Source organism: Sinocyclocheilus rhinocerous, unplaced genomic scaffold (assembly GCF_001515625.1).
Source record: "Sinocyclocheilus rhinocerous isolate Xijiao unplaced genomic scaffold, SAMN03320098_v1.1 scaffold2, whole genome shotgun sequence".
Classification (NCBI taxonomy): Eukaryota; Metazoa; Chordata; class Actinopteri; order Cypriniformes; family Cyprinidae; genus Sinocyclocheilus; species Sinocyclocheilus rhinocerous.
The window spans coordinates 802,324-820,860 of record NW_015655572.1 but is presented as its reverse complement, the minus strand read 5'-3'; the positions used below and the strand labels follow the sequence as shown (position 1 = coordinate 820,860).

The 18,537-nt window shown below is 37.3% G+C and overlaps 1 protein-coding gene across 2 annotated transcripts in view; it reads left to right on the top strand.

The window, feature by feature from the left end:
* LOC107718533 (kinesin-like protein KIF19) overlaps window positions 1–18,356 on the top strand; it is a 44,173-nt gene extending 25,817 nt beyond the window's left edge. For both annotated transcript variants that reach the window (XM_016525631.1, XM_016525630.1), the window contains exons 3-18: window positions 6,765–6,875; window positions 7,066–7,153; window positions 8,197–8,333; window positions 10,706–10,831; window positions 11,563–11,757; window positions 12,490–12,636; window positions 12,727–12,849; window positions 13,067–13,223; window positions 14,125–14,299; window positions 14,510–14,708; window positions 15,026–15,296; window positions 15,585–15,706; window positions 15,959–16,122; window positions 16,379–16,472; window positions 17,587–17,710; window positions 17,921–18,356. In XM_016525631.1, coding sequence (XP_016381117.1) covers window positions 6,765–6,875; window positions 7,066–7,153; window positions 8,197–8,333; window positions 10,706–10,831; window positions 11,563–11,757; window positions 12,490–12,636; window positions 12,727–12,849; window positions 13,067–13,223; window positions 14,125–14,299; window positions 14,510–14,708; window positions 15,026–15,296; window positions 15,585–15,706; window positions 15,959–16,122; window positions 16,379–16,472; window positions 17,587–17,710; window positions 17,921–18,318 — 2,631 coding nt within the window. In that variant the 3' untranslated portion in view covers window positions 18,319–18,356. The remainder of the gene's footprint in view (window positions 1–6,764; window positions 6,876–7,065; window positions 7,154–8,196; window positions 8,334–10,705; window positions 10,832–11,562; window positions 11,758–12,489; window positions 12,637–12,726; window positions 12,850–13,066; window positions 13,224–14,124; window positions 14,300–14,509; window positions 14,709–15,025; window positions 15,297–15,584; window positions 15,707–15,958; window positions 16,123–16,378; window positions 16,473–17,586; window positions 17,711–17,920) is intronic.
* The last annotated feature ends 181 nt before the right edge of the window (window positions 18,357–18,537 follow it).

Sequence of the window (18,537 nt, the reverse complement as noted above, 5' to 3'; positions counted from 1 at the left end):
TAAATTCAAGTCAAAGTCAATAAATTCAAGACTCTTGACAAGACGAATAAAATGACACAATTTTGTGCAGACTACACTTTTATTTGTCAGCCTATCTCTCTTTCTTTCAGTAGCGGAAATTTAAATGTGAGATTCTGTAAACGGTAACGGCTGTAATAAAATAAGCGCTCCGTTCACAAACGCTGCTCAGGCATTACAGGCAAGATGAAATGAAAATGACATCCATAATTTTCTGAAGACAGTCGGTTTCCTTCAGAAGTACAGTTATATAAAAACACTCGCACCGGGTTTCGACTTTGACACGTGCAGTGCTCATGTTTATTCAACGAAGTCAAAGCCTTTTGGAAAATCTATTTGTGGCGGTCAGTTTTGATATTGTGGCGGGCAGCCACTAATAAATCAATGTATGGGAAACACTGATCTAAATATAAAAATTAACTTGAACTCATTCATTTGATCTGGGTGTCTTTAAAGTGTTTTGATAGTTTGGTGTGTTTCCTCTTTTTGATGTCGCCACGTCTCAGTGCTATTATGAAGAGAGCGCATCTGCGCACCTTTCGGATAGCGCATCAAGAATAATTTTTTTAGTACCGACTTGGTACCGAAGTACCGGGTCTTTTGACAACACTAATCTCATCTTTCTCTTTCATTTTCTCTGCCTTGTTTTTCTCTCTCTTCCTCTGTTTACCTGTTGGATAGAGTAACGTTTTATTCATTAAGAGGCTCACCCTGTTCTCGCTAGGGTTTTTCCTGCTCAGTCAAAACGCAAAAACATTTCGAGCCGTGTGGTTGTGCATGTGTTTCTGCACCAAAAGAAAACTGCACTTTTTTTGAGCAAGGCAAAAATGCAATTTTGCCACAAAACGAATGAGGTGAGTTTTGGGTGAAAGTATCTGTTTGTGGAAATAATAAAAGATGAGAGGAGTCATTGGGAAATAATAGCACAGAAATTACACACTGTGCTTTAAAATGACAAAGCCACTGCATTTTGTAGTATTTTAAACATAGTTAATCAAAGGTGCTAGCATTACCCGCATATAATTTTTTTCAGACCATGGCATCAAAATGCAATTTTATTATACTTGAAAGTACTTTTCGTTATTTTATTTTATTTATTTTATTTTATTGTATATCTGCATTTATTTGTATTGATTTCTGTATTATTTATCTGTTTGTTTTTATTTGTTTATTTCTTTCCTGAATATTTTTACTTAATTTGATCATTTTTCCAGTTTTTTTTTTTCCTGTTTCCCGGTTTTTAACCAGTTTCTTTCTTTGGTCTATTTTTTATTACCTTTAAAGAGTTAAAATTATATTTATAATCATGTCTTTTGTCAAACACTAAATAATAGGAAGCATTTTTTTTTTCAGAATAGAAAATATATTTACAAAAGCCTCACACATAAATCTCTTCTACTTTTAATCTGACTGAATCTGATCTAAGATTTTTTTTGTTTGTTTGTTTTTTTGGTTATGGAGTCACAATAGTTCAGCGAGTCCATCCTGCAGGAGCCGACACAACCACTCCACCTCCTTTCTGATACATTATGACCACTGCTGTGTTTTAATAAGCTGGATAGATCCCAATATTCACCTCCCTTTGCTGCTAATCTTCACCCCGCGGTTAATTGGTAACTCCATCCACCTGGATGACTTGGACTGTCGCCCCCAACGACTGTGCCATTCTTTGTGCTGATTTAAATAACACCATATTGCTAATTGATTTCATGTCGGTGCATTAGCAGGCTGTTGCGCAGACCCTGGCTGATCTTTGATGCCATTTAATATTTCACGACCATGCTCCGCTTTTAATTTTAGCACCCTTTATTCTCGCATGGCTTGTTTTGTACACTGACTCATATGTTGCCGATAGCGTGTGTGTTAGCATGGTTACATTGGCCACCGCTGCCTTCTCAAACAAATTGGGGTATCATTTGATTGCCATTTCATAAAGTATTGTGTAGTGTAATGATGCCTAAAGGCTCTTTGAGTTCTCATGTCACCTTTATGAACGTATGAATTAGTCAGTGGACTAGTGGAGCAGTTAGCGTCTGGCCAGGTGAATGCCCTCTGTCCTTTATGCAGGTGGAAACCAAAGATGGCTTTCCCGAATAACCTGCAGCCCTTTAATGGGGCCTCTTTTTCTTCCTCCTTTGTGGCAGTGAGATTGAGAGGGGGGACCTCAGAAACAGCTGGTTTCAGATGGTTGACCAGTGATTATCATTGGTCACAAACAGGCTTGTGTTATTGCCAACACTTGCCAGCATTGCTGTGTTTTGAACAGATGATTTAAGATGAAATCTTCCAAATTTTATTGCCCGGGGGTTGCTTTTTAATTATTTAGGAGATGTAGCTGAGTTATGAATTATGTTTTAGATGTTTTAGACATAAAATTAATGAAAAAAAAAGGTAAGATCTCTTCTGAACTGTAGATCAATGCTAAGTTTTTGCTTTGTTTTACTTTGCATTGTGTTTTTTTTTGTTGTTGTTTTTTTTGCTTTGCTGTTTTGTTTGGTTTGGTTTGTGTTTTGGTTTTGTCAGGGATAAACATCAGACTAAAGTACAAATTCTTAACTTTGTCTCCATTTCATCTAATTGCTATCCATGGCATATGGATGCATAAAATGCATGAAAAACACACCCTTGAGTAAATTCCAGCTACTTGAGATTTCATATACTTCTTGCGCTAGATATTGTACAGGCGTTAACCTGTGATCTCATTACATGTACTTTCCTGTTAACTCTGTCTTTTATCTCTTAATGGACTAGTTGCTTAGCAGCAATCAAATGTCTTTTGGACATTGATAGATAGACACTGATTGTCTTTCCCATTGGTCCTTATGGTACATTGATTGTCACAGGGTTTATTTGCACAGGTATGTTTAAACCTAAGCACCCAGGGACTCTTGCAAGAAAAGTAATTAAAAGACCAGTGGAAGATGAATGTCGTTCTACCGTACAATGCATGTGATACGCCTGGTAGGTTTCATGATGACACAGAGATTCTCATGTCTGAGGGACTAACTATCTGGTAAAGAGAAAGTGTGGATTTTTATTTACCCATGAAGAACACAGGTCTTCTGTCCATGAGGTCAATCATGTCACTGTCCACCCAGCTTGCTCTGACAAACCCTGCACAGCTGATAGAATATCAGTCTCTCAGTGTGCGTTAGTCCATGTGTGTGGGACGACACAAACTATATTCACTTAAACCTTTACTGCATTGCACATGAACATGTTTAAACATACAGTTATGTCATTGTTTGTGTGTGTGTGTGTGCGTCAATTTGTTTCTGTAAATATCAGCATCAAATCAGCATATTAGATTGATTTCTGAAGGATCATGTGACACTGAAGGCTGTAGTAGTGGCTGGTGAAAATTCAGCATTTTTGAGAAAACAAAAACATTTACAAATCGTACCAACCCCATATAATACAAAGCATATAAAGGCTCAAAATCTAAAATAAAAACTGTTTATAAGTGAACTGTATGGCTTTTTAATTGTATGAATTTGTATGACTTAGTGTTTTAAAAAGAGATTTTATATATTTAATCTTTTCAAAACATTACAGTATGTTAGTATGAGACAACAGTTTTTTTTTTTTGTTTCATTAAATTTGTGATTATTTTTTTGTTAGTTTTATTTGAAGTTTGACAAGACAGGATATTGCAGCACAAAAACCCTGAAATGTGTCAAACATGCACATACTCCAAAGCAATCATTTACCTGTTGTATAAAACGAATAACAATAGTTGATATACAAGCAGAATAAGTAAATATACATTTATTAATAGTGGCAGCACAGTCATGGCCAGACCATTCATGCTTCCACTCTATTGGATCCTCTGTCCAACAGTGGCATTACACAAGAACACAGTAGGTGTACAGTATTGGCCTTTATCAAGAGCAAGGACTATTTCAGGTGAGTGGAACCTGATCAGTGACCCAGTACTGATTACAGTGCGTCATTCTCTCGTGCCACGTAAACTATACTGGCACTGGTGTCTTAAGAACATTAGGACTGGCCAAACTGCCACTCTACAGCTGTCACTGTGTGAATGGTGAGATAACATAAACTCATGCACCATATGGCTTAGAGCACGAAAACTGCACTTACCGTAAATAAACGCCTCACAAACAACCACACGTGCATGAGACGCATCTGACTCATGTGCATTGATATTCTTGGAAGATGCTTCCTTAAGTGAATGACTAAGCTAATCAGGTTTACAATGTCAACTACTATACCATACATTTTCATGCTTTTTGAAAGAAATCTCTAAAGCTCAGCAAGGCTGCATTTATTTGATCAAAAAGACCGTAAACATGATTATTGTGAAATAATTTTACGATTTAAATGAGTTGTCTTCTATTTTATTATTGTTTTTTAAATGTAATGTATTCCTGTCAAAGCAAAGCTAACTTTTCAGCAGCCATTACTCTTAATAAAAGCGCTTGATAAAACCATGATGCATTTATTTTTCACGTTCTTTTGATCAATTGAAAGTGTAAAAGAACAGAATTTATAACTTTTATAACTTTATAAATGTCTTTACCATCACTTTCCTTGTTGAATAAAAGTATTAATTTCATTCAAAAAGGTTTTACTGGCCGCAAACTTTTGAACAGAAGTGTATCTCTCTCTCCCTGTGTTTGTCTTTGCGATAAGCATAACATAATATATAAATGTAAAACCATTCCCTTGGACAAATGCAATGAGGCATGTCCTTTTCACCTTGTCTCCATCTTTCTGTCATTCGTTTCCTCACCCAGTCTTTTCTCTTCCTCTGTTTGCAAAGAACGTCTGTATGTTTGCATTGTGCGCCGTTATAATTGGCCTCTTTTAAAAGTCAGATCTCCTCTGCTGCATTTCAATTGAGAGGCTTCAAAGAGAAAGCTGGGGTTTGTGTTTGAACGTTTCATCAAACGATTTGGGTGTGTTTTCACGAGCCCTGACTAACTCGAACATTGGCTCTGAATCCCGAGGCCCTTCAGAATGAGTGGTGCTCTTGAGACAACCAGATTCAGCCTCATGGCTACATTTGGAGCCATCAAAGTCTCCCATGGGCTTCTTAAAGGGGTCATATGATGCTGCTAAAAAGAACATTATTTTGTGTATTTGGTGTAATGAAATGTGTTTATGCGGTTTAAAGTAAAAAAAACACATTATTTTCCACATACTGTACATTATTGTTTCTCCTCTATGCCCCGCCTTTTTGAAACGCGTTGATTTTTACAAAGCTCATCGGTCTGAAAAAGCGAGGTGTGCTCTGATTGGCCAGCTATCCAGTGCGTTGTGATTGGCCGAATACCTCAAGCGTGAGACGGAAATGTTACGCCCCTCACCATACTGTGTTGATGCCGTGTCCGGCCGGAGCGACGAGACATAAACATTAAAACCCATTACAAACGAGGCATTTGTTGCATCCAGTGGGGACATAATTACTGATTATAATGACTTATACTGTCTTTTTACGCGTTGCGTTGCATTGCATCGTGTTGCGTAAACATAAAACCCTGTCTGCATTTGTGATCAGAGAAATGACAAACAACAAGTGCTACTCCACACTGCCCAAAACTCGCGTTTGAATCATCAGTGGCAAATCCTTTAAATGAAAACGTACTTACGTGAGTCAGAACTGCCGGCATTTTAGTCTAACGTTACTCTTCCAGGATCAGTAAACAGTCCTCCATAAAATGTGCCGGCGATCCACAGCACTAAGTTGATGTATTCCCTCAGCGACCAGCACAGATCAGCTCTAGGCATGACGAAGCGGATATCGTCCTCTTTTGGAAGATCAAACAAAGTAGTTTCGCTTTCACAACGAAGCACACAGCGGCCTAGCGTGAGCGAAAGCCCCGGCTTAGCCTGAGCTGAAGCCGGGCAAGAGTGAGCTGAGGCGGCGGGGTCGAGAACGGCGGTCCTGGCGAAGGAGCGGTGAAAACGGTGAAAGCATATCCGGTGATCCACAGCACTAAGTTGATGTATTTCCTCAGCGACCAGCACAGATCAGCTCTAGGCATGGCGAAGCGGATATCGTCCTCTTTTGGAAGACCAAACAAAGTAGTTTCGCTTTCACAACAAAACACACAGCGTCTCCACAACATGGCCGCGGTGGCAACAGCGAGAATAAAAGTTTTCTTTCTTTGCGTGAACATTTGGGGGCTTTATGCAAATCTTCCCACATAGTGAGGTAGGTATGTGGGGGCGTGTTCGAACGAGCCGTTTTAGGTAGGTGTGGCTAACTCTTAACTTTTATAAAGAATATCTCTTTGGATGTGAGACTTTAGTCTTTGCAACTTTACAGATCTTCTTTATGCACCAAGAGCTTGTAACACTCTAAAGAGAAAGGAAAAAATGAAATCGCATCATATGACCCCTTTAAATGACCTCCATCAGGAACATTTTCCAAAATGTAGATGTAAAAATAGAAACTAAATTAGGCGTGATGTCTTCCATCATGACACACTCACCTGTTGCTTTTAAACCACACTAGCCGCGTCTTTCATGTGGATCCATTATGATATTTCTATTTAGAGGTGCTGTTACGACACTCTGTGTCACTGTAACCGAAATAAATGGCCTTTGTAGTTAATGTTAGCTGATAGCTAGCTGTGATTACCAGTAAAGTGTGTTGTCAGGTAGCGAGTAAAAGGTTAGAATGGGTTTAATGTAGGCTACACTCTGCACATGCATGCAGTGCATATAAAAACTATAACAAGATGTACTCCGATTCATGTTTTTCTTTCCCTCTTTTTCAGATGGTGGTGTTAATGGACCCCATGGAGGATCCAGATGATATTCTTCGAGCTCATCGATCCAGAGAGAAGACTTATATGTTTGATGTGGCCTTCGATTATTCAGCCACGCAGGCAAGCCCATTCTGTGTTTGTGCCTGTGAAGCACATGTATATACAAAAGTTAACATGCTTTTCAAAGAGATCACATTTATGCAGTTATTTGTGTTCATGTAAGTGCATTTGTGTTTACAATGTGGTTGAATGAAAGATGAAAATACACACAAAGGCTGCAATTAAACGTGTTTGTGTGTGCTTTCCTTAGGACGAGGTGTACAGATCCACCACTAAAGGCTTGATTGAAGGTCTCATATCTGGGTACAATGCCACTGTTTTTGCCTACGGACCCACAGGTCAGTACACACATCATTCATACCAAGGGCTGGGCAATATATTGATATTTTCATTATATTTTTTAACCATGGTAATTTCACTAAAGCAATACAACTTGTTCAAATCCTAAGTCAAGAATTAAGATTTGGGATACAGCCCCTGATTTTTTTGATTTATTTATGATTTTGCAATTGTGTTATATCTTGATCATTTTATTATAGCATTTTAATAGTGCCTTTGGTTTAAACTTAAATGACACAAATGTCTTAGAGCTTGTAAATTGGTTAGATTCTTTTCCATTAATTGGTTCAAACATCTTTGTGTACTCAACACAAATATGTTCAGGGAAGCTCACCAGACAGACGGATGGATGGACGGATGGATGGATAGATAGATAGATACATAACGCACACAATGCTTTAAAGATCAAAATACAAGTTAAATATTTCATTTATTAACCTAGCTCACTAAATTTCAGCTGTCAAGAGCACATTATCTAGTAATCTGGTATTTAGTCTAAAAAATAAATACCTTAATTAAAGACCTGGTTTTATGCTGCTTTGAATTGATTAAAAGTTCATTCCTGGAAAGCAGATGTCTGTGTGGCTCCCGTGTGCTCGCATGCTCTAATCTGTCCTCAGAGTGACTTTTACTGACTGTTCCTGTCTGTGGCCCTGGCTTATATAAAGCTTAGATCTGTGCTCAGCCTGACAGGGATAAAAGCCACCTGTAAACATTATGTATCACTCACTATGACTCACCTCACACCTGTGCCTTCCGTTTATGCCATGCTGATGAACATATGCTAATTATCTACAATTATTTCACATTTATGAAAAGAGGTAGTGATAAGCCTATTCTGTATCACAGGCAGCAGGAATGATCCAACAAATAAAATGTAAATAATAAATAAAAATATGTTTTATGTTTAAGGACTTTTTTATTTTATTAAAATCTATTTATTTTATTTTATTTTTTTATTTTATTTTGATGTTGTATGATGTCAGGCAATAAACTGAGGTTAAATTTTGGTCCTAATAAGCAGATGTGTGTATGTCTACAGGTTGTGGGAAGACTTACACTATGCTGGGAACAGACAGAGAACCTGGTATCTACGTTCGCACATTAAATGACCTATTCAAAGCCATCGAAGAAACCAGTGATGACATGCAGTACAGTGTCTCAATGTCCTACTTGGAGGTGAGAGCTTCATTTGGTTGCTAAATAGGATTTTAGCAGCCACTTGTTGTTGTTTTTTCCCCTCACATATTGTATCACTTAGAGATTTGATATAGAACTTTTAAAGATACTGTCACCCTATTGCCACGCTAAATAAATATACATAGTAAAGTCAATTGCCCTCATTTAGTTTTAAACAATTAAAAAAAAAGAGTAACAGCTTGAGTGTTATGTGATAAGATAATCATCAGGCCCGTGCCGAGCGGCCGATAGCACGTCTGTTTATTAGCTCTGTTTGCGTGAGGGAGGGGTAATCTTGTCGGCTTAGCGACTATCTCAGCATCTTTGATTACGGTGATGTTGTATTGATACTAGAAAGCTTGTTTCCCCTCTGAGTTGTGATGGACTTGTCCAAAGTTTACTCAAAACAAATACATGCTTCCCTGATCGCCTACTGCGTTAGCCTAGAAACAGATCGCTATGCTTTTATGTGACTGGCCAAGTAACACAGCTTTGTGTCTTAAATTAAAAATGGCTGCTGACTTGCAAAAAAGGCCTAATATTACCCATTAAATTAAATTAAATTAAATTAAATTAAATTATTTAATTTTATTTAATTTTATTTTATTTTATATAAAAATTACAAAACTAAATAAAACTAAAATGAAAATATAAAATCTAAAAATAAAAACTAATTTAAAAATAGTAATAAAATCTATAATAGTATATCTATGATACTAAAACTGTGTTTTAAGGTGATGTTTTTTTTTTCTTCCCTCAAATAAGTTTACTCTTAAGTCTATATGACATTCTGTTCTCTAAATATGGCTTGGGTACCTCTTTCAGTGTAAGTCTATGGGATTTTTTTCACATTTTGTCTCCAGGGCTCCAGTTTAGCCTTCAAACTCAATAGCTCTGTCCTGTTTTTGACAGCTGATGCGTGTGCATTTGAGATCACATGTGTGAGCTGACAGCAGCACCACTTCAGTTCTCTCAGTGTCTTTTTTCTCTTTCTCTCTCTCTCTCACACATTCTTTTCTCGACATGTCTCATTGCCCATTTTGTCAATCATAGTCTGTTCAGCAGTATTTCTATAGAGACTGATGTTTGACAATGTGTTATTTCTCCTTTAAAATGGTGAAAGTGCTGCAGTATCTTAAAGTGTTCTATAACCCAGTATGTACTTGAACCATACATTTTAATTATATAAGCATATATTATTAATTGTTAATAATTCTAAATAAACATTTTTATTATTATTATAATCTTATCAGAAATATCTTTTTTTTTTTTTTTAAACCTGTGTGCACTCACTAACACACATACTTAGTATGCTTAAGCATCTTAATGTACACACATAAACACACAGATTTGTTTGACTTCTTTAGGTTAAAGGGGTGTTTGGGATGTGCAGACCTATGAGTAAGCCACTCCGTCCACACACGGAAAGAGCAACCTTCAGTAAAGAGCACAATGCTCTCCTGTCCTCTGCTTTTCTTACACCTCCACATTAAAACTCCTGTTTACATTGGGCCGTCCAAATGCTCAAGGGAACGCTTCCCTGGAGAGAAAGCGTTTTTATTCTCAGCTTCTGTGGTTTAGGTTCAGACCTCCCGGTTTATCCTGTCTCTTTTTTCTCTTTCATTCCATCTATATCTTTAGCAGGTCTTCTACTCTTTCTCTGTCAATGGATTCTTTTCATACTGTCAGCGTCACCCTAAAATTATCACATGCTTATGGCACATCACAGTGACCTCACTGACAGTGATGAAATATTACATTTGGGACGACTTAAATTGAGAGTTTTGCGGTGACCACAGGTGGTGCTCAGGATGTGGCCTTGCTCTAAACCGGGTTCAATGAAGCTTATTGAAATACTCTAAAATATTAAATCCGACATTCATCTCTTCACTAGCATCCTGAAAATACTGTATATGACAGTTTGTACCATATATTCTGGATTTTGATTGGTTGAAACGGGTGTTGATTACTATATGCAATTAATTTATTATTGCTGCAATCAGTAGTTTTTAAAATCAATAATTTTGGGCATGAAAATTTGAAAAGTGTTGTGAGGTGAATACTTCAGACAGAATCCAATGCGTCACTGCTACGGTGTGCACTAAATGTTCAATAATTCAGTGGTCTGTTGTCAATAGTTCCTTTCATATTTCACAAATTACAGCATTGTCCATGTGCTCAGCTGGTAGAGCATGCTACTAGTAATGGAAAGGTCACAGATTGCGCGGTCTGATATTTATGCACTGCAAGTCACCTCAGATAAAAGCGTCTTGTCTGTCAGATGCATGAATGTAAATGTCAAATGCATAAACAATGATTGTAATCTTGAAATCTGAGCATGGTCTTTAATCTGTTTAATTCTTGTGTTTCAGATCTATAATGAGATGATAAGAGACCTGCTGAATCCATCATCAGGGTTTCTGGACCTGAGAGAGGACTCGAAGGGAGAAATACAGGTCGCAGGAATCACAGAAGTCTCCACCATTAATGCACGAGAGGTCAGTTAGACACATTATTCAGGCACCATGTTACTTAAAATAATGTTTTACCAGACATGTGTGTGTGTGTGTGTGTGTGTGTGTGTGTGAGAGTTATTAAAGTAAATAAATACTGTTACAGTAGTCATTGTTCATGTTCATTCTATGATACTTAAAAACAATAGGGGTGTATATTTAAATAAGTATTTAATAGTGAAACCCTTATTCAGCAAGGATGCCTTTAATTGATCAAAAAGTGACAGTAAGGCCATTTTTAATGTCACAAAAGATTTCTATTTCAAAATAAATGCTGTACTTTGAACTTTTTATTGATTAAAATAAAATTGAAAAAAAATGTATCACAGTTTCCACAAAAATATTAAGCAGCACAATTGTGCAACATTGATAATAAAAAATGTTTAAGCACCAAATCAGTATATTAGTATTATATATAAAATATAATTATTTTATATTGTATATATATATATATATATATATACTGTGTGTGTGTATATATATATATATATATATATATATATATATTAAAATAAAATAGCAGTAATTTTAAATTATAATAGTATTTCACCTGTCTGTTTTACTGTATTTTTGATCAAATAAATGCTGTCATGGTGAGCATAAGGGACTTCTTGCAAAAAATAAATAAATAAAAAATCCTGTCAACCTCAGACTTATGAATGGTACTGTGGAGCTGGATGTTGAGTTTTTTTTTCTCTGTTTTCGCTCTCTCACAGATCATGGAGTTGTTAATGAAAGGAAACAAGCAGAGAACTCAAGAGCCGACAGCAGCCAATCAGACGTCTTCTCGCTCTCACGCTGTGCTGCAGGTGGCCGTACGGCAACAGAGCCGATGTCGAGACATCCTGCAGGAAGTGCGATTCGCACGTCTCTTCATGATCGATCTGGCAGGGTCTGAACGGGCTTCACAGGTATGATGTGTAAGAGTAGGTGTGAAATATAAAAGTCTATTCATCTTTTAGTCTAGTTAGAACATAAAAGCACAGTGGGTAAGCTCAAACATACGTCTATAAAGTTGCTAATCATTAATATAAGGCTGTCAATCTTTCTTTTTACATAAAAGCTGGCACAGTTGGCGCCAGATATATTCAGAATCATATATCAGCCAGTGACGAGGGAACAATTCCAAGAGTGATTTAACTATTAGTGATAAACTTGGAGGGAAAATGAAGCCATCTAAATGAAACTATTTGTTGATTATTTCATCCGTTATGATGCAACACCTCCACAGGTCCAATCAGGTGATTTTGATGAAAGACATGTGAATCATGTTTAATATTAAAGTGTAATTTCCACTCACTCCATGAGATTGGAAGATATGAGAGAACACATTTAGAGAGCGTGCCATGTATTTGCCATGGAAACGGTTAAAAATGTTAACCACTCAGGCACCATGTGGGATTAAACATGCATGTGACAGGCACAAAAGCAGATCATGTTGTTTCTGGTTATGGGGTATTGTTGCTCAGAAACATGAGTGCTTGTTTGTTCTCCATTGATGAGGAAGACAAGCCTGTTGCACAACTATTCAGAAAATAATATATGCAAGAGCGCCCCCTGCTGGAAGCTCTAACAGACTCCTAACCTGCATGTAGACTGACAGTTTAAAAACTTGGTGCAATAACTACTGTTTCTGCTTTCAGACACAGAACAGGGGTCAAAGGTTAAAAGAGGGCGCTCATATCAACCGCTCTTTGCTTGCGCTGGGGAACTGCATCAATGCTTTGAGCGAAAAGAATGGCAACAAATATGTCAATTACAGAGACAGCAAGCTCACGCGATTGCTCAAGGTACAGTGAAGTGAATCTTCATGAACAGAGAGGCATATGGGATATTTTTCTTGATTTTGGTTGTCTTACTGGGTTTACTCATGACTGCAGGATTCGCTGGGAGGAAACAGTCGGACGATGATGATTGCCCATATAAGCCCTGCATCTCTGGCCTTTGAGGATTCACGGAATACCTTGACTTATGCGGACCGTGCCAAAAGCATCCGCACACGGGTTAGTTTAACACATGATAAAACAATGGACAACCTTGTAACCCATTATTACCGTCTAAAAGTTTGGGTCAGTAAGATTTTATTTTCTTTGTCAGTAAGATTGTTGCATTATTTTTGTTACACGCTTTGTAATGCCGTTTCTCAGTATAACTGTTTGGTGAAGAGTTTTTTGACTGTTATATCTTATCACTCTGTGTCATGTTATTCTTCCTATGCAGGTAAAGAGAAACCTGTTGAATGTGTCCTATCACATCGCCCAGTACACCAGCATCATCTCTGACCTGCGCAGCGAGATTCAGCGGCTGAAGAAAAAGATAGCAGACCAGGCCAGCAGACAGCTCAACCCGGACAGAACAGACATCCGCCATGTTCAAGGTAACATCCTATCTGTAAGAAGTGAAGTGAGATGTACCATTGATACCACCTTGATTTTTCTTTTCTATATTGTTCTGTTCTGTTTTATTCCGTCCTGTTCTATTCTAATAAGTTGTTTTATGTTTGGTTTGATTCTTTTATTAAATCCTTAGAATCCTTAGAAGTGATACTGTATGTACCATTGATATCACCACAATTTTACTTTGAATTCTATTCTATTCTACTCTACTCTACTCTGGCCTATTTAATTCTAATAGATAATTGTCCTTGATTAGATTATTATCTGTTAGATTATATTCTTTTCTAAATTATTCTGTTCTATTTAAATCTAGTAGATTATTTTCTGCTTGATTAGATTATTTTACATTTGACTAGATTATTTTCTAAATTATTCTGTTCTATTATATTCTAATAAATTATTTTCTGTTTGATCAGGTTATTTTCTAATTGATTGTTCTGTCATATTCTATTCCAATATATATTATTTCTGTTAGTTGAATAATTTTCTAATTGATTCTATTCTATTGTGTTATTTTCTTTTTGATACGATCATTTTTAATAAGATAATTCTGGTCTATTCTATTGTATTATTTTCTGTATCTATTATTTTTTGCATTGTTTTCTGTTTGGTTAGATCCTTCTCTAATTGATTAAATTCTATTCTGTTTTATTCTGGTCTTTCTGTTCTTTCTGGTTCTTTTCTGTTTGATTAGAATATAATTTTAATTGATTTTGTTCTATTATATTATGAATGTTTAATATTTATTTAATATATTATTTTGACTATATTTTTTCATTAGATGAATAATTTTTTGCTTAGATTGTTTTCTATTCTATTCTATTTCTGTTCTATTCTCACTCAGAAGTGTGTCATAACATATTTTTTTGTGTTTGCCTCTAGCGGAGGTGCAGGCTCACTCTTCTCAGCAGAGCCGGGCTGAGATGGACCAACTGCGGGAGCAGCTGATCGATGCGTTTAGACAGCAGATGGACATCAGGAAGCGTCTTATGGAGCTGGACAACAGCAACATGGAAATCCAGATAGACACATCCAAACACCTGCTGACAATCGCAGAGTGAGTCTTCATTCTGCACACAAACCAAAACAAGATTATAGCTAAATACACACGTTGCCCTGAAGCTGTTTTGACACTTTAGTCAGAAGACTATCATCAGTTGTTTTATCATTTCAGACTATGTGAAATGTTTTATTTGAAACTTTTGCTTGTGCTAACTTTCTTTCTAATAAATGATTGATCATTGAAATATTATCTGTCTCCATCTAGCTGGGAGCAAGAACGCTTCAGGAGAAGAAAGAAGTGGCAGGGCGAGAGGAGGAAGGAGAGTTTTAATAAGGATGAAAGTGAAAAAGACTCAGACTCACCAGAATCTTTGCCTGACAACACAGAGACACAAGAGGTGGCCATTGCCAGAGAGAACCTCGTCACGCTCATGGCTGAGCAGAAGAAAATGCGAAAACAGAAGGTAATGTTGTTATTAGCCACTAGAAGGCGGAACAACACCTCAAAAAACTCACAGTACTGCGCCGTGGGTTTAACATTTATGTCTGATTCATTTTAGTGAATCGGTTGGTTTAACCGGTTCATTTCAGTGAACTTGTTATAATAACTTGTTATTCATTTGGAACACTCTGCATAGGCAGTGCATACTACCTTAATACATTTCCTTTCTGTTTTTAGACTGAGACTCCTTATAAGCAAAGATAAATTGTGTACATGACTTGCCGTGTTAATAAAGTCACTCATCACAGTAATTGACCATAGTCCCTCTGTTCTCTTTAGGCCGGATTGGAGCAGTGCCTGGCAGAGCTCAGAGAGAAAGCACGACGTCTTGAAGAGCTTCTCCCCCGCCGTGTGAGCTCAGAGGAGCAGAGGGAAGTGCTTTGCCTCCTCTGCAAGGTTCACGAGCTGGAGATCGAGAACGCAGAGATGCAGTCCAGCACGCTGCTCAAGGACAATGTGATCCGACAGAAAAACGTGGTAGTGCAGCGTTTCGAACAGCACAGACACCTCTGCCATGAGATCATCCAGCAGCAGCGTCAGTTTATTGATGGTGAGTCGTTCGCAGGAATAAGAAATGGCACCGAAATCTCAGCCAGAGATGAATCAGGCCAAACTGTGGCAAGTTTTCCAGAGTGATGCAATATGAGGGTTCAGTCCAGTTCAAGCTAAAATATATATGTGTACGTACGTGTGTGTGTGTGTGTATGGATTAACTGAGTCCTTGTGATGATACAAATACAGCTTATGTTTCTATTTTCTCTTCATAGGCAAACACACACACACACACACACACACTTTCTTGTGGAAAAATAAATGGTATAAGAAGTTGTTTTTGCAGATCACAGTCTCCTGGTTCCTCCTCATCTTCAAGAGCTTTATAAGATGTACATGAAGGAAATGGATGAGAAGAACTTGGACAGAGTCGTGGCCTTGGATAAGTTCACCATCCGTACTCTTAAGGTACGTCAAGCAGGCATTTTCAAGTCAACATGAAATCAAAACTGACTCTGTTTACTTTGTGAATACTCATATTTTGCACAAAACATCAGTGCACATTTTTCCAAAATCCTGCATAACATTTTCCTTCACATGGAACATTATGACATTAAAATGAGTTTCATGTTGACTTTAAAAGCTCTTCAAAAGAAGGACATGTTAAAAGCATAAAGTATTTCAGAGTGATCATGAACATGTTAACACATATCTCTGTAGGAGGGTTCCCTACCCAAGATCACCCTCCCCAGTAGAGGTCGTGACCCCTTGCAGGAGATGGATTCAGACCAAGAAAGTGTTCGCACACTGGGCTCAGACAACAGAGAAGGCCAGACAAAACTGAGGAGACACACGCTGCCTCCGATTCTCCCAGAGCCTGATGGGTAAGAAGAGTTCAAAGCAAATTCATTTGATACTTTTTTGACATTTCCCTCTTTATACAAACTTAATATACTTACCTTTAATGGCCAAAAATATTTGGAATTTTGTGAATGTGAAAATAAAAATAGCAAGGAACATTCTGCTTGTCCTGGGGACATAAAAAGAACTGCTATATAACTACCTCCTTCATATTGTGTTAAAGTTGAGTTTGTTCACATGCTTTTACTTTAAGTTAAAAATGTTCTCCTTCCCATACAGAGACCGAGTGTTTAAGAGTAGTCACAAACAGATGAAGAACTCTGTAGTTATGACTCCTCCACCCATTCACATCAATGGCCAGGGCAACAGAGAGGTGAGCTTCTGGGAGTCTACATTTGCAGCTTACTGTAATATGTGACCCTGGCCCACAAAAGCAGTCATAAGGGTCCATTTTTTGAGAAATTGAGATTTATACATCATCTGAAAGCTGAATAAATAAGCTTGTTAGGATAGGACAATATTTGGCTGAGATACAACTATTTGAAAATCTGGAATCTGAGGGTGCAAAAAAATTCTAAATATTGAGAAAATCACCTTTAAAGCTGTCCAAAGCAAGTTCTTAGCAATACATATTACTGATCAAAAATGAAGATTTGATATATTTAGGGTAGGACATTTACAAAGTATCTTCATGGAACATGATCTTTATTTAATATAATAAAATAAAATAAAATTATTGGGATTAAAAAAAACAAAAAACGATCATTTTGACCCATACAATGTATTGCTGGCTATTGCTACAAATATACTCATGCTACTTATGACTGGTTTTGTGGTCCAGGGTCACATATAGATTTTTTTTTTTTTTTTTAAGATTATACACTAATGTTCAAAATTGTGGTGTCAGTTTTTTTTTTGTACTTGTATTCAGCAAGAACACATCCGGTTGATCAAAAGTGACAGTAACGATATTTATAATATAACAAAAAGATTTCTATTTAAAAAAACAATTATTTAAAACTAATATATATATCCTGGTTTTCACAAGTATATTAAACAGAACTGTTTTCAACACTGATGATAAATGCTTATTGAGCTTCAAACCAGCATATTAGAATGATTTCTGAAGGATCATGTGACTCTGAAGACTAGAGTAATGATGCTGAAAATTCAGCTTTACCATCACAGGAATAAATTGCATTTTAAAATGTATTCAAATAGAAGGCATTTTTTAGAATTGTAAAAATATTTCACAATATTACTGTTTTTAGTGTATTTTTGATCAAACAAATGCAACTTTGGTGCGATGTCTTTGATGTCTTGACCACTTTGAACAGTAGTATATGAAAATGGTAAAATTTGAAAAGATATTCACAGAAAGTGTGAACATTCTGTTTAATCTACATTTGAATTGGTTTCTCTGTTTTTTAACTGAGTGTACTGAATAAATGAGTGTGTCTGACACTATGCTGACTGTATCTCTGCAGCTGTTGCCATCTGTCCTGGATGACGCTCTGAGATGCAGCCATCTCAGTCACAGTATGAGCAGCCATCTGGACTCCTCACCTGAGAGCAGCGAGAACGGCACAGATGCCCCTCTGACTCCTAAAGGTAAGAGTTCCTCTGCTCTTTCATCTTTGTGCTGTTACACAGCTCCCTGGAATACTTGATTCTGATTGGTCAGTTGAGGCAAATCTTACATGGCTTCTTCTCAGATTAATGCCAAATTACATAATGTCTATTTAATTAGTCTATTTTTAGTCTATTTGTCTATCTAATGTCTATTTTAGTTTTAAAATCCCTGAACTGTTTTCCCTCCAGAGAGACAGCAGATTCTAAGAGGCGTGCAGAACATTGCAGTCAAAGCTGCTCGACGGCGTTCTAAGGTTCTAGAAATAGATGCCCTGCGATTGCCCCCGCCACCTTCGCCCCTAGATCCCAAGAAGCACAAGAGTAACTTGTCTCTGACCGAGGCGCCCCCTAAAGGCCTGGTGCTACGGCGTGGAAGACAGCCCAGCCCAGAGCTATGCCACGCCACCTCCGATGACAACCTGTCCAGCAGCACGGGAGACGGCCCCGCACCCAACGGCACATGGACACGGCCGCGGAACCGCCAGGCTGTAAAGAACCCCACTCCACGAGAGCAGGACTTTGAGGGGCGCAGACGCAAGAGGAGATCTCGATCCTTTGAAGTCACAGGACAAGCAGTGAGTTTTTAGCATCTGTGTTAATGGATGAACCTCACGAAAACTTGTTCAGGTCATAATTTACCCCAAAAGAAGTAGAAGTTGTATTTTGCATAATTAAAATGGAATTTATTTTAAGGACCATTTATTTTCTTGACAATTAAGCATATTGTGTTAAAGGCACAATATGTAAGATTTTTTTATTAAAACAGAACGTTCAGATGTATCTAGTATGATAAAACAGCGCTGCTT